Source organism: Dreissena polymorpha, chromosome 3 (genome assembly GCF_020536995.1).
Source record: "Dreissena polymorpha isolate Duluth1 chromosome 3, UMN_Dpol_1.0, whole genome shotgun sequence".
Classification (NCBI taxonomy): domain Eukaryota; kingdom Metazoa; phylum Mollusca; class Bivalvia; order Myida; family Dreissenidae; genus Dreissena; species Dreissena polymorpha.
This window is the reverse complement of record NC_068357.1, coordinates 55,843,365-55,860,389: the sequence shown is the minus strand read 5'-3', so window position 1 is coordinate 55,860,389 and position 17,025 is coordinate 55,843,365. Positions and strand designations below refer to the sequence as shown.

Here is a 17,025-nt window from a genome sequence, read left to right as displayed (position 1 = left end):
CTGAATAGACCGAATTTTCGTCATCATAGACCATTTCATATGGTGTTGTTACTTTAACTGGTGTATTTGCAGTTTCTGTGCTTGGAGAACACAACTTAGTGTAAAGTACATTTTCATGAACATGTACATTTGTATATCTTTCCCTGCTAGCTTTATTTCTGATGGGATAATACCTTCATGCAGCTTTGATTTATTACCGTATTTGTTAAGTACGGGATCAAATGCAAACTCCCTGTATTTCAAGGGCTGGTCACCATGGTGCTCTATGCAGTGTTTTATTATCTCACTCAAAATTTCTTTATCGTTACTACAATAAACGCAAAGGTATTTTGGCCTGTTCTTACGCGATTCCAATTCTTCACACGGGCACTCCTCTGGCGATGGGCAGGCACTTTGATTAACCTTTTCTATCACTTTGATAACGCCATTTTCAATTATGAGGTGCTGATGTTGTTCATCTATGTTTTGTGGAGTAATATCAGCATATATTTTTGTCCGATAACCTAATTTTCCGGTTGTTTCATCTAAGGTAAGTTTTCTAATTTTTATATGTTCTACGTAATGGTTAGTTGTGTTATGGATTAGGTTTTTTTTCTCCATGCATTTGAAGGACTCTGTACAATAATAACATCTGCAGTTTTCCATTATCTTCTGTTTTACCTGAAAAGGAAACAAAATAATTTGTTTATGATGATTGTTTAACAATGTGCCAAAATGCTTTTGTTGTCAGCAATAACATAAATCTCGAAATATTGTACAAGAGTGTTCATTTTACATAGATCTTTACATAAAGACATCTTGCAGTTTGGTCATCTATCAATTTCCTACTGTTAGTTTGGAATTATCCATACACTAGTTAGGTCATTATCCAATTTGTATATTCTTGTCCCAAACAAATACGAATATATTGCGTTTTCGAGCATTTACGCCAATCACATTTTTTACATACATATATGAAAGGTTAATACATACGTCCAAGCATTAAAACATTAAACACATTCGATTAAAATTGTTTTTGGCCAAAAATTTTCGACAATTTTATTTACGTTTTCTAGATTTTCAAACATATTCATTTTATTTCGACGTTATTGTTTTCAATTGTTATGGGTTTATTAGCGCATTGTATCCGGCAAATAACATTTTATAAAAAAGAAACGTTTATTATGTCACAACTTACCCTAAATAAACGTGTTCTTAGAAATAATGATTGTAGTCTTTATTTCTGTGACCATTTTTTCTTCAGTTTGAATGATCATACTCAGTTTGATTTATCGACGTACATGGGGTGTTCTTTGGCTTTACGGTGTTTGAGCTTGCTTTGATTTTCGATATAATTTATTTTGCTTAAATATAGTTGTGAACCCCCTTTCTGGAACTGACTTTCTTTCAAACACATTTTGGAGTCCTACTTTCAAATGACAAACAGCTCTTTCATATGTTAAAGTGTTTGACACGAAATACCTACCCATCTTTAATAAAGATTATATGTGTAATTCAATATTATTGTTTTATAGCATGCTATTTGTTCATTATCCTCCGATCTCAGAGGACGGTAATTAGTGCACCTTTCGTTGCAGTTTATGTACCGAAATAAGGAATTTAAAAATAGAGGAGGACTGAGATACCATTTCCCATTCATGGACCATATGAGTTTAAATGTAGAATATGCCAGAACAAAATCCTTCAACAGCAGAAAAAGACACGTGAATCCAAAAAAAAATATAATTGATGTTTTTAAGTGTTTGTTATAAAGTCTACAAAGACAAATCTGACATATAATTGCTATAAGTCCTAATTCTACTTTTTGTCCCGTTTATGACATGATTCCAGTTTCTTTCATTTTTTATATTATTTCTTCACGCGATGTCGCTGCATACATTTTCAAGTGTACTCAGCACTTACATACATAATGAAAAATCATTTCGGTCGGAATAAATTCGTTATGCCTGGGACACATTAACATTGCTAAATATTAGCAGGCAATGAAAGGAACAAACACAATAACCTACATACGTTAACTTAAACTGTATTTCCTCAAAACCGTTGTCTTAAATTAATATGTGTTCACATAAGAATAAACAAGAAATTACTCGTACCGTTATTACTCCACGTTTTTGACCACTGTATTTTGTCGTACATCCCCCGTTTGTAGCCCAATTTTTTTTTTGATTCTATATAGTCGGACATACAGGTTTTCTATGCTTAATGACTCTTAATTTTCGAACAGTTTTGTACAATGCTTATTTACCTGAGTTTCGCCCTGTTGCGCTTTCCCGTTGACACCTCAAATATGCGGTTTTTACAACGGATTAATGTCATAAACCTGAAAGTAGAATGCCTTGAGGCAAATGACCATTACGTTTGCAGTAAAGTTCGGCGCCCAATAAATATGCCGTATTGAGATGCCTTTCTTAGTATACGCAGACTATGATCACAATACGAACAAGATGCCGAGGTCATTAGCATATAAATAGGTTCAAAATTATAAGATGTATTCATCCAAATGATTGGTCTCTCATGCGAGTGATTCGGATTTCAAAAATATCAAGAAATAATGCGCGACCACAGTCTCAGAGAAGTTTATATCTACACGCTTGTTATCTGCATTTCGCTTCGATATGTCCCTTTAACCCATTTATGTCTAGCGTCTATAAAAAGGCCTTGGCAAACAGCGTAGACCCAGATGAGACGCCGCCTGATGCGGCGTCTCATCAGGGTCTGCGCTGTTTGCTTAAAGGAATTTCTGTAAGAAATATTCTAAATATAGAAATAAATATACTAGACATCCCTAATTTTGGAAATAAAGTGATCCAATTTAGAAGGTTGGGAGAGTCCACTAGGTATAAACGGGTTAAGCGTACGACATTTTTATCTTTCAGTGTTTGTACGTCTTGTGGCAATCGTTTGTCTTACATTTGTTTTGAAGAATTACCGATTATCTTGAAAATTATTTTTTCTGAAAAAAGACTGTCTTAACCCATTTATGCATAGTGGACTCTAACATCCTTATGCATAAATGGGTTAAGCTTGTACTTTTAAGTCATGCTGTGATATCGTATTTTATCATATAAGCATGTATTTTGCTGTTTTCAAAGAAAAATGAATGAATGGACATGAACAATAAGGTAATTATGTAACCTGTAGATAATCCAACTTGCACAAGAAACAACATATATGATCATAACTGTTGTTAAAAACCTGGAAGCATTAAAGGTGCGATGTAATTTCCCTATTTCGAAAAATTAATTATCCACGGCTCCTTTTTATATACGTATTATCCCTTTCATGCGATGAGTACAACATAAGAGCAAAATAAATAAACATTCTAATGATGACACGCTTATCGCTGTGGCTATCGCCTTGCATTAGTCAATAAATCGAATACTGTTATGAGGCAATTACTGGATTTTACTATAACATGTTAATTAAAATTTCATATCATAACATCGCAATTTTACTTTAACCATAACTTTATCCATAGCGCTCAACAAAACAAATTGAACAGATTCGAATATAATTAATACAATTGTTATTGTTGGTGTGGAATATAAAACTGGAACGCACGGTGAACGTCACACATGAATTAATCTCGCAAAATACTTGCAGATTCAATTTGAAAGGACAAATCTTACCGTATAGCCGCATGCTAGCTACAATTAAAATGTGATATGTTTTGGTTACTCATTATAATTATATTTCCAAGTTGAGCTATTCGCGATTTTTTTAATTAATTTGTGTCCGTTTAAAAGTCAGACATCATGGACAGTATAAAGCGAAGTGAATAATTAATGAGTACGCTTAAAAGTACATGAACATTCAGACGAAATTATGTAAGAAATCGTTATTTTGTTAAAAAAAAATGTTCTCCTAAACATTAACTGTTTTGTTTTTAGTGTATTATTTTTAAATTACACATAGAGGACACGGTAAAATTCAAACCAATGTAATGGAAAACAAAAACAATACTCCAGTTATAAACGCTGTATTGCACGTATTTCCATGTACATGGTGTACATTCCAAGACGGTTTTATTTATTGCTTTATGTTAAAAATTAGATGCGCTCAGCTAAAGCCACGCAGGAACGACATTTTAAGCTTGTATTGTATATTTCGTTATAAAGAACTCAATTCTTAGCGAAATTTTAGGTTAGGCGGAAAGTGTCATTCCTGATTAACCAATGCGGACCGCACATTTTAAACGAGATGACACTAAACACACAGGCATTAAACGCCGTTTTTTTCCAGCGAGAGGTTAATATTTGAACCCTAATACCTCTTTTATTTTATTGTGTTTCCAGGTGGTGCACCACGCAAATAATTCTTTAAAAAAATGTTACTCTACACACATACAAAAGGATTCTCTCTGCGAAATCAGAAGCAACTTTTAGGGTTTATGTTTTGCTCATAATGTCTATAAATCTTTATTTTTTTACAACATAAACTCACTAAAACCACTTTTTTGATTTGTTGAAAAATAAATTAATGCACAGATTTGTGGAACATTTTTGTATTATATATGCTGCAGATGTAGTTTCTTTTTAATAACAAGTCATTTCGTGTATAATCTTAAGGAACCATTATTTCATGTTTCTAGTTTTGTACTGTAATACTTCGTTCGTGAATTAAAATTTAACATAACTGTTCGTTCCTCTTAAAATCTTCGTCATTTTGCGCGTTATTACAAAATATTGACGGGATTTTCCATAAAGTGAAGGTAATGGTCACCACTAGCAACGAAAGCAGGATCGTTAACTACGAAATATTTTCTATTTCATCTCAATTATCGAGATTACTTGTAATCGAAGAAGCTGTAGGTTTCCCAGATAATTTCTCCAGAATGGCTCTTATATGGTTTCTCGTACTTTGCTTTAAATTTGAAAAAAGAGACCTTAATGTGTTTCCATGACTTTGTATTGAATCTGCATATATACACGCCCGACGGTGCAATATGATAGCAGATGCTATTATACATGGCCATAACATACAATGGAAAAGCACATCTCCTTGGTAACACGAGTGTGTTTAAGCCAGCTTTACCAAATGAAATTTGTTGGTTTTTATAAGCTATGAATGTTAAATAGATAAACTATTAATGTTCCTTAACAATGCATGATTAAAATGCAATATTAAAAAGTTGTTGTTTTTTTTTTCCTTTTTTCCGCCTCGATTATTAGTATTCGTCATCAGTGTTGAGCAGACCGACTTTAATATTTAATAAAGAACTCGCCCCAAATATAAATCAATACATGTACTTAGACATCATCGAATGCCAATGCTTGATGCAGTCACTTTGACTCTTAGTGAACGTTTTGATTTACAAATGTCTGTATTCACGGGGTCAAATGTGGCAGCATTGATCCAACAGAACATCGATTTTCTGAAAGGGTCAATTGCTATCTCATCTGCGCAATAGGCTTTTGTGGGCTTCAGATTCTCGCGAAGGTAAACTTCTATCATTAAAAACATTAACCCATTCATGCCTAGCGCCTAGCAAAAAGGCCTTGGCAAACAGCGTAGACCCAGATGAGACGCCGCATGATGCGGCGTCTCATCAGGGTCTGCGCTGTTTCATTAAAGGAATTTCTGTAAGAAATATTCTAAATATAAAAATAAATATACTAGACATCCCTAATTTTGGAAAGAAATTGATCCCATTTAGAAGGATGGGAGAGTTCAATAGGCGTAAATGGGTTAAGTGTCTCGTTTCGTTTGGCAGAAAACTGCGGGATTCCCTCCTGACGTTCGAAGAAGAGGTAAAGCGGCACGCGAGCCAGAAAGGGAAGCTCAAGCACATAGATCTCAGACTGTGTCGGCTCTGCTTTAAGACTAAATTCGCCGACGGCATCGGAAAGGTTTGCTCCGACTGTCACAAGCGGGTCTGCAACCGCTGCGGCTCCTTCTCAAATCCAACGTGGAGTGTCAAGAAACAGAAGGTAATTTTGAGTCCCAGATGAGCATGTGAAGTCAGGGAAGACACTTTCCGTCTAATCTGGGAGAATAGACGTCCTTTAAAAAAAAATACAAAGTGTCGTCCATGATTAGCCTGTCCGGACTGAACTGGCTGATGTAGGAGAACACTTTACACATGTGCATTAAAACTGTTTTCCCAGATCGCGGCACATTTGAACGAGGAAGGAAAAGAATACAGTTTACGGTTTAATCATAAGCATGTATGCATTTGATGTTTCTAATTTGTCTTACCGCTTGTAAAGTCACTTTTCATATTAGATTATTAATTGATATAGTTTGATGGTTATACGATGGGTTGAACACATCCGTGTCATGCAAAATAGGACTAAACAAATTACCAGAATCTCACGGTAATTGTAAACGTACATGTATGTCAGTTCAATACATTCCTATTGTGTTGTTCGTTTTTTTGTTAGGTCTATTGTCGCTGTATTACTTTATCAGGTATTTCCTTTGATTGATTATGCCCTTTACCGGTGGAAATTGTATGATCATTTTTTTTATTCAATTCACAAAATATAAAACATATGATCGTATTTATACGAATAATGCATAAGTTTTGTTTATGTTCACCAGCACGTGAAAGGCAAGTGGAGGTGCACGATGTGTCAAATGAAGCGTGACGTGGTCGCCATGACAGGTATCTGGTACCATGGAAACGAAGCAGCACCGGAAGCTCCTGTTCACCGGATAAAATCTAAAATAAGCGTGTCCGAAATGGAATCATCCGAAAATGATGTAAGTAAATTTCAAGCGGAATTTACTACCCCGTTGGCAGCAACTGCCCAGTTTTTGCTGTTCTCTATTTCATTCCTGGAACAGTAAAATATACAGTATATGTTTTTTTTGATTTTGGTGGATTATTTACGTGTGATCAACGACATTAATATTGGTATGAGAGACGCGTGAACACGCCGGGTATGCGAATACTTCGTTGACGGATGGCACTTCACTAACAGAGAACAACAAACGCCAAGCGCGAGAGGTAAGTTCCTCTGTTTTATTTAAAGTTATATCCTAAAGATTAGTTTTTAAGACAAGACACATGGTCGAGTTGATAAATGGTGTATCCTTTTGTATTGGGAATACACAATTTTACGGAAGAATGGTAAGTTTTTCCCAAAAAAATAGAAAATTCGATCGGAAAACAGCATAAACTGGATGAACAGTAAACATTTTAACAAAATAAAACTACTTAGAATTATTGCAAGAAATTGTTTGCTATTCCAGCATGTAGAGTAATCACTGTGCTTCAAATACTGAAATTTTGATAGTATTCAATGAAATATAAACAAAGATAGTGCATGTTGTAATAGGTGGCATACATAAAGTTGCATGCACTTTGTTTACCGATAAAGGGCACTTCAGATTACGGAGACTTTCAACAAAGCGGGCACTCTAATAACTGAGTTTTATCTTCTACCTTAAATGCATTTATTTATATTATGGCTATTCATACGAAACATTTTGAAAATATATTTTTCAAAAATAACATTACTATTAATTTATACTATGTTTATTATAATTGCAATTTTCAAATGAGATAATATTTGTTATTAAATAAATGTGTACATAACACACACAAACAAACACACACACACATACATGTTTATATATACATATATATAAGCCTCGCTCTGTAAAAAAGGGGTTTAATGCATGGGCGTAAAGTATCGTTCCAGATTAGCCTGTGAAATACACACAGGCTTATCAGGGACGACACTTTGCGTCGTTATTGTACTTTTCTTTTAGAGGCAGACTCTTCTTGACGAAAATCCAGTTTAGGCGGAAAGTGTCGTCGCTGATTATATTAAAAACAAAGACGGATATGCATAACTTTTTACACCACTGTCGTGTGATTAAATCGACCCCGCCCGTTCTTTTATTGCTATTTTCGTTTACTGGCATTGAGCCAAAAAGTTCCAATAGAAGTTCGGACCTGCATCGCTGCTGATATTAATCTCTGAGAGGCAGTTTAAGCGAGTGATTATTCATGACATGCTATCTAATATATAAGTAAATAGCCTTAGTACCTTCATTTGGACATAAAGATAAATGCTTTAGATCAACCGTTTAGAACGTAATTTAAAATATATGGTCATATAGATTTTACTCATTAGACATATCCAATTTGTTTAACATTTATCTTTCACATTTAAACCAAATCATAATCATATTTCAAAGGGATAAGAACATGCTTCGGTAGTTCGTTTTTTATTTGCGTACTAAGTACATACATTTTTATTTATTGCCTGCTTACTTTAACAGTATTCCACAGCGAATTCTGCATTTTTGATTCACAAAAAAACGAGTGTGTTATATCTGGAAAAAAGTGTCTAGATGTCGGGAAACGAAGTGCCATTGTTTTTAAGATGATCGGTAAACGAAGTGCAGATGGAAAATGTGCATGCGACTCTTAAAACATTTTAATTTTCTCAAATACATTAGTAAACTAAAATGTAACATGTTGTAACATTACTGGATATATTGATCTTTTATTTCGAATAGTTAGCACGTTCTTGATTTATTTCCAAGTATGTTTATTTTGTTAAAATATGTACTGATCATTCAATTCATGCTGATTATCGATGGAATTTTATCTTTTTTTTAATAATTCACCGTTTTTCCGCGCATTTCTTTCTTCGCAATACGCAGTGCTATACCATTAATCACCCAAACAATGTTCTGTGTCTAAAAACCAAATAAACAGAACATAAATACAAAAAAGCTAAAGAACTCACCTCTCGCGCGTGGCTTTTGTTGTTCTCTGTTAGTGAAGTGCCATCCGTCAACGAAGTATTCGCATACCCGGCGTGGTGAACGAGTAAACTTTTTTTATTTTATATGATCACCTGTTTTTTTTTGTTCTAGTCTGAAATATCGGTGACGTTCAGTTTCAATTACTGTATTGATAAGAGTCCCATGAATACGAATGTTAAATCTTTTAAAAGACAATTTAAAGACTTTTTGAATTTTCACTGACTTTTCACGCTCAATAAATTGTGATTTTATTATATTTACATAATCTTTTCACTATTGAAATAATAATGGAAGACCATAGTCAACATTTAATTCATCACTATTTACATATTGGAACTAAAAAAACAACCAAATTTTCATTGAACCTACTATGCGACATATAAGTCGCGTTCTGAGAAACCTGGGCATAATGTATGTGCGTAAAGTGTCGTTCTTGATTAGCCTATACAGTCCGCACAGGCTAATCAGGGACGACACTTTCCGCCTTAACTTGGTTTTCATTGAAACTAAAAATACAATAGAGGCGGAAAGTGTCGTCCCTAATTAGCCTGTGCGGCCTGCACAGGCTAATCTTGGATGACACTTTACGCACATGGATTAAGCCCCGTTTTCTCAGAACGCGTCTCATTTTATCCTCTATAAAACGTAAACATGTATGCGCATGCTTCATAACAAGGCCATTTCAGGGCACTATCAGTCGCGTCGTGGGAAAGAGTGTAATACGCCATCTGTCTAGATCCAGAAACGCCTTCTTGTCCGCACATTCTGGTCTGGAGCTTCTCTCTCCTCTTATTAGAATACGAAACCATGCGTTGCTTTATAAAGGACTTGGTTTCTCCTGAGTAGTCTGGGGTGATGTGTTATCCGGTCTGGTGTTTTATTCTGCCTCTGTTGCAAACATTGACCAAATAAAGCAGGGTCGAACAAATTTTCCTATCTCCGGTCAACAGGAAGTAGTGTATTCCTACGCACGCTGTGACACATAATTGAGTGTAACCTTTCCAATACACTGCACAAGGGTGTAGTATTCTACCAATATCGGCTGCTATCATAACTGTAGACCAAGAAAAAGATCACATTCTCGATTCGCTTTTTATTAGTCCCCTACCGGTTTTACCGGAGGGGACTTATGGTTTTGTCTCCGTCCGTCCGTCCATCCGTCACACTTTTCTGGATCCTGTGATAACTTTAAAAGTTCTTAAGGTAGCGCACCCGTAATGGGCACCTTTCCAAATATAATCTAATCTATTATTGTCTTAATCAGCATCATTTCACTGAACTACATGCAAATTTTTAGGTAGTCTTTCCATGCTTTAAAAAAAATATACTGATTTTTTCAAAACCACCCCCACACTCGGCTTTTTCCAGTTTATGTGCACCCCTGGGGTATATGAAAGTTCCATAATTCATCCAGATTTCCAAATATAGGCATGCAGTTGGTGTGTACAGATGCAGTAAAGGTGTTTAAAGTTTAAACAAAATGAAAAAAGTTTCCTTTTACAGACGTTTATTTTTTATAACTTGTTATCTATGGAGAAATGTAAGTGGTTTCAGACGAGTAGAAATTGGTTGGTTAAAAACAACGTGTCATAAAATTCAAAATAGTATCATTTAAGTAATATTTTGAACTTAGTTTTGATAGATACACTATATACAGCAAAAATACCAAGAATTAGACAGATTTACCGTTTACTTTTTGAAATAAAAATGCAACATGCATGGTTCGTATTTTCAGCAGTATATCACCCAATTTAGCCATAACGTTGTTTTAAAATTGAAGAATGTACATAAAAATTGCAACATATTTAACAATAAACATAGCTTATATGCTATATTAAATCAAATAACGTTAGAAAAGAAATAAAACGCGTCGCAAAAAAGTATACGTCGTCGGCAGGAGATTTCTAGTCTATCACTAGGCTACGGCACCTAATATTAGGCTCTTCAACCTTCGAAGAAATCGCGGGCAATCATTAGGGGTGCGCTACCTAAATATTTTTTCATGAAACTTGGAAGATGGATAGATGGCAATATGGGCATTATGCACGTCATTTCATTTCTTTTCTACGTCAAATATTATGGTTGCTATGGCAACAAATAGACTAGAAATACTGGTGAAAATGGTGGTTTTTCTGGATCCTGCGATAACTTTTAAAGTTCTTAATATTTTTCATGAAACTTGAAACATGGATAGATGGCAATATGGACATTATGCACGTCATTTCATTTCGTTCCGACGTAAAAAATTATGGTTGCTATGGCAACAAATAGACTAGACATACTGCTGAAAATGGTGGTTTTCTGGATACTGCGATAACTTTTAAAGTTCTTAATATTTTTTCATGTAACTTGAAACATGGATAGATGGCAATATGGACATTATGCACGTCATTTCATGTCGTTCCGACGTCAAAAATTCTGGTTGCTATGGCAACAAATAGACTAGAAATACTGCTGAAAATGGTGGTTTTCTGGATCCTGCAATAACTTTTAAAGTTCTAAATATTGTTTCATGAAACTTGAAACATGGATAGATGGCAATATGGACATTATGCACGTCATTCCATTTTGTTCCTAAATAAAAAAAATATGGTTGCTATGGCAACAAATATATATATAAAAAATCTGGAATTTCTGAAAATGGTGGAGCCGTTAGGGGACTTATATTGCTGGACAATAGTCTTGTTTCTTCTAATATATTCCATAAGAAAGTATTAAAAGGAATAGTTTAAAGTGGAACTATTTTTTACGTGACACAATCGGTAGTTATTCGGTCGTCAAGAATAATGTGTACATGTAGAAGCCTCGACAACAATAATTAATTATATTGTTATGTCAATTTATCATTTGTCTTTGATGAAATGCGTCAACGGCATGAAGCATAAATCGAATACATGGTTGGTGCCGAAATGGAGAAAATTTATCCGGTTCGGCCCAAAAAAGAAAAAAAGGGAAGTAAGCCGTATTTACTTTTTCTAAGTCACCGGATAAACTTTCTCCATCTCGGCACCAACTATGTATTCTCTATACGCTTGTCGCATTTGGCATAAGACCCTTTTTCCCACGACGGGGCTCAAAATGTTCTCTGCTAACGCCAGACGCATGCCCAGCTGTGTTGTAAGTCTCTTTTCACGTTCCGGGAACATACGTTTTATGAGAAAGCTGTCGCAGTCAGTTTGTTCAATCGATTATCCAGCTTTTGCAACGGTTATATGCATGGCAGCGTGATTGTAATGTTCTTCTTTATGATATTGAAAACAGGTGATATGAACAGCCAGTCTGTAAACTGAGAAATGTAAAAGAAATAGACGCACCTTTTTTAAAGGGACATGTTAGCCTAATTACATAACGAATGTTATACTGGCTTGGTTTTAAAAATAAATTGCGTTATTATATTTTTTGTTTAATATATTACCGTGTTATATGTTACAAAGACTGTGAATTTCACGAAAGTTTAAAGCGATTCGTGAGTTTTGTGAAATCGCTGTTTAATTTAGGGACTTCACAAAATGTCTCATTGTTTGAGTGATTTCGCGAAATGACTAAAATGTTGACGAAATTTTACACAGTGTTTAAGTATTCTTTAATCCATTTATGCCTAGCATCTAGAAAAAAGGTTTTGGCAAACAGCGTAGACCCAGATGAGACGCCGCATGATGCCCATTAACCCATTTATGCCAAGTGGACTCTCCCATCCTTCTAATTTGAATGCTGCGTTTGTTGTGATAGATGTTTTAAAAGGGCAATCGTTTGTTGGTATTATTGTCCGGTGTATATCAGTCTTACAAAATACGCTTTTATGCAGTAATAGATCTATCGAGGTCGTTTTATATGTAAAATTCACTTGACTTTATAAACACACTCTGACAAGCAAACATTTTCTGATCTATTTGTTAGGTTTGCATGTTATAGCTTTTTAACGTATTTCCCAGAAATATCCCTTTAATAATTTCTAGCATGCGACAGTTGGTGTTTCGGAGTTATGAATGTGCAAAGATATAATTAATCAAACGTTTTGCATTAGAGCGACTTATCGCTTAATTTAATCAGTTAAAAAAATGGTAACTGAGTTCTAGAAACCCTCTAGATATCTCGGATGTAGTTGTTTTTAATTATTACATACCTCGATATGGATTTTGGCTGACAGGATATTGACTGGTGAGATATCGCAAGGCTATTCGTAGGAAGCTTTATTTAGATATGATACTCGCTCTGGGAAAAGGGGGTTTAATGCATGTGCGTACAGTGTCGTCCCAGATTAGCCTGTGAAGTCCGCACAGCTAATCAAGGACGAAACTTTCCGCTTTTATGATATATTTTGTTTACAAAGAGTCTGTTCTAAGCAAAAATTCAGTTTAGGCGGCAAATGTCGTCCCTGTAGTTGCCTGTGTTGACTTCACAGACTAATCTGGGACGACACTGTACGCACATGCATTAAACCCCCTTTTCACAGAACACGGCCCATATGATACTCACTCTGTGAAAATCCGGGATTTATGTGTGTGTGTAAAGTGTCGTCTCAGATATATTTGTGCAGTCGGTGCGAACTTATTATTTAACACTCTTTCCACCTGTGTTTAATTGTTCATTTCAAGGAAGTCTCTTCTTCGTAAATTCAAGATTAGGCGGAAAGCGTCGTCCCTGATAAGTACCGGCTTATAAAAGACGACAAATTGTGCACATGAATTAAAGGGGCCTTTTCACGTTTATGTTATTTGACAAAATTAAAAACAGTTGTTTCAGATTCGCAAATTTTTGTTTTAGTTATGATATTTGTGAGGAAATAGGTATACTGGACATTTACAATGCTCTAAAAAATCCATTATATGCATCGTTTGACGATTTGAAAACCTGAAAATTATAAAGCGTTGCAATGCGAAACGATTGAATAATAATAATTGAATAAGTTTTGTTGTTGTCGCTATATTTTGTGATACTGCGAGGATTGCTTATATGAAGTAAATAATACATCTCCACGGATGGCCGGGAGGTCTAAGCGGAAGACTTTTTACTCCATGACTCCAGGGGTCAGTGGTTCGAGCCCAGTTGAGAGTTACTATTTTTTTTGTTTTTAATTGTATTTTTATTTGAGATTTTTAGGTCCAATGTTTAAATTTATCAATATAAAGCATTTAATGACAAACTTCAATACATGCCAAAATCTGTGAAAAGGCCCACTTAAGCCCCGTTTTCACAGAGCGCAGCTCACATATAAATGATAGCATCAACAGGCCTAAGTCGAGTTTTTTATGCCCCATTATATTTTTTATAACGTATTATATATTATACATTATACATTATAGAACTTGATATGATCTTGGAAAGCATAACTATATGACTTAAAATGAAAATGACGTCATTCAACAAATTTTGAGCCCGGGATCGTTGACGCTCCGGTTTATTTACTTAATTGATTCGGGAACAAAATGTTTTACTAAAACTTGACAATATCTATTGTATTCATTTGTTTTGTTCACTTGTTTACACAGTTAACTGTCGAATTTGAATAACTGATATTTCCTTGTTTGTTTGTAAATTATACAATTTGTTTTGCAGGGAACGCACCGTAGATGCTCTGAAACAGACGGAACGTTTGAAGGGGAGAGCGGAGACCGCTACGGACCTGACGTATTTAGCCCTTCAGTGCCGACAAAACCGATATTACCGACCTCTTTTAAGAAGCCGATTAGAGGAATGTAGGCAAATTCACTGGTTTTTATTTCGTTTTGTTAGGCTTAAGGGTCATATTAAACATTCGTTGATGTTTGTATATGCCGTTCATTAAAGTACATGCAGCTGCTATGAACGTTTGAAATGTTAAAAAAAAATGTTATACAGTTTTGACGATGTTTTATTAAAAATAACATCACACAGTATTTTCTTCTTATTTTCAATATGCTACAATTACCAAAATCGTGTTCAAATGTGATCTTTAGACTATCGACGCCAGCAAAGCCATACCATCCATCCCGTCGGTCCCTTAACCCTTCCCACTCAGAAACAAAGTGAAAATGGCTTTGTGCAAACAGCAGAAAACCAGAACATCTCCGATTAACTCACAGGCTGTTCAGGTTTTATGCTGTTTACTGCTTATCAGTATCTAAGGGTTGGAAATAAAGCAGTTAAAACTTGAATCTAGTAAGAAAGGTCTTTAATTAAATTTACTTTTATAAGGGACTACAAACACGTCACAATACGTATCAAAGTGGTAAAAGGTTAAGGATTAGTCTATTGACCGCCCCTTTAAACAGTGATGTTGGTTATACTCATGTCAGAAGGAGATTAACATATAATAGAGAATTCTGGGAAAAACGGTTTTAATGCAAGTGCGATTTGAAAATCACCGGCTGATAAGGAATGAGGGACGACGCCTTCGTATTTTATGGAATTTTTAGTTAGGAAGTTTTAGTTTTAGTTAAGGAAGTCACATCTAAACGAAAAATATATCCCGGATGATAATGTCGTCCTACCGAACCTGCATTAAGCTACGTTTTCCCAGAGCGTCGCTCAATGGAATTTTGTCTTTTTCAATAATATTGAGTCGTGTTCTGGGAAAACCGGGCATAATGCATGTTCGTAAATTGTCGTCCCAGATAAGCATATGCAGTCCACACAGGCTTATCAGGGACGAAACTTTCCGCCTTAATTGGATTTTTGCTAAGAAAAGACTTCATTTAAACTAAAAATGTCATAAAAGCGGAAAGTGTCGTCCCTGATTAGCCTGTGCGGACTTCACAAACTAGTCTGGGACGACACTTTACGCAGATGCATTATGCCCAGTTTTCTCAGAATACGACTAATATAGATGCAGGCTAGTACGATGGGATTTTAAGCGCAACATTTCGTTTCTATACAAACACATCGAAACTGCAGTTGCATCGGCAGGGAATCAATCTAACAATTACTTAAGCCTGAGGCAATGAAATTGTTGCATGCGTAGATGACGCAAGTAGAACCTCATTTTTACGTGCTATAGCCAACGCTTTAAAGTCAAACAGTACTGGTGTGACGATGCTTTTAAGAGGATGGATATAAAAAACATCAATTTAAGTTTATCTTCATCACCACAATTGTGTATGTGGGTACGAACATTTTGGGTACGAACAAAAAAAGGGTACGAAAATTATGGGTACGAACAAATTACGCCCAAAAAAATGGGTACTACAAAAATTTGAGTACGAAAAAAATTTGGGTACGAACAAAAAATGGGCACGAAAACTTTTGGGTACGAACACATATTTGTGGATACGGGGAAGTAGTACCCGTGGGGAAATTGACCCATTCAGCGAAATTGGGAGGCGGGTTACATTCTCAATCAAATCTAAAAAAAAAAACATTAGGGGTTTTCCCAGCGTCACAGCGTTTATAGTGCCACCTGGCAGTTTCGTATCTTGTTACTGTCCCGAACCTCTCGATAAATTTGAAAGAGGACGGGAACCAATCTGCTTTTACCTTTATCAATGATAATTAGCGAGGTATGCCGATTGAGAAAATTTAGCTAACTCAATCGGACTTGCTCGGTCTTTAACATAGGTCGCCATATGATTTTTTTTCATGGTATGATAACAATAAAAGTGCTTTTTTTTTAAATTTTACTGCGATTAGCAGGCAATCAATTTTCATCACCTCTGTCCCGCAAACAGGTTCCGGTACTACTTCGGATAACGTGGTGTATTTTGTATATAAAAACGAGATACGCCAACACAACTGTTAATAAAATATGTATGTGTATGCCTGTGCATGGCAGTGGCACATTCATTTTGAAAGACAGATGCCTTATCGTTCATCAGGTTTCAAAACCCAACACAATTACAACAAATAATATAATGCAATAATGCGCGTAATGCTTGAATGCGTACCTGATGTTAATCACCACGTGTTTTCGTTCGGATCGCAGCGGTAACCGTCGCAGCACGTCTCTCACGGATGCGGACGCCATCGCTGGTGCTGTTGACGACGATGACGTAGAGGACGACATCGACGACGAGCAGTTCTTCTTGGAGCGACAGATGTGCCGGATGGAGCGACAAAACCGACGGTCGAAACGAAGGTAGCCTTCATTTAGCTTAAAAAATAAGGTGCATTTTCCAGGGATTTTAATGGTGAGCAGTCTTTTAAGTTATTATAAGCAGATAAACACACGGGAAAAATTCAGTTGAACAAGCAGTCGGGGCAACCATTATGGTACCATTCGGTCCTTTATTTATGAAAAAAAACAGAACAGACATACTGCATCGTCAGTCTTAACCAAATAATTATAAATATATATTTATTACAAGGAACCATTGTCCAACA

General features: G+C 35.5%; 1 protein-coding gene across 1 annotated transcript in view; it reads left to right on the top strand.

Annotated features, from left to right (window-relative positions):
- The window catches only part of LOC127872243 (regulating synaptic membrane exocytosis protein 2-like), a 173,315-nt gene that overhangs the window by 120,479 nt on the left and 35,811 nt on the right, over positions 1–17,025 (top strand). The window contains exons 5-8 of the mRNA XM_052415573.1: positions 5,717–5,933; positions 6,547–6,708; positions 14,287–14,426; positions 16,628–16,780. Of these exons, the coding sequence (XP_052271533.1) occupies positions 5,717–5,933; positions 6,547–6,708; positions 14,287–14,426; positions 16,628–16,780 (672 nt within the window). The remainder of the gene's footprint in view (positions 1–5,716; positions 5,934–6,546; positions 6,709–14,286; positions 14,427–16,627; positions 16,781–17,025) is intronic.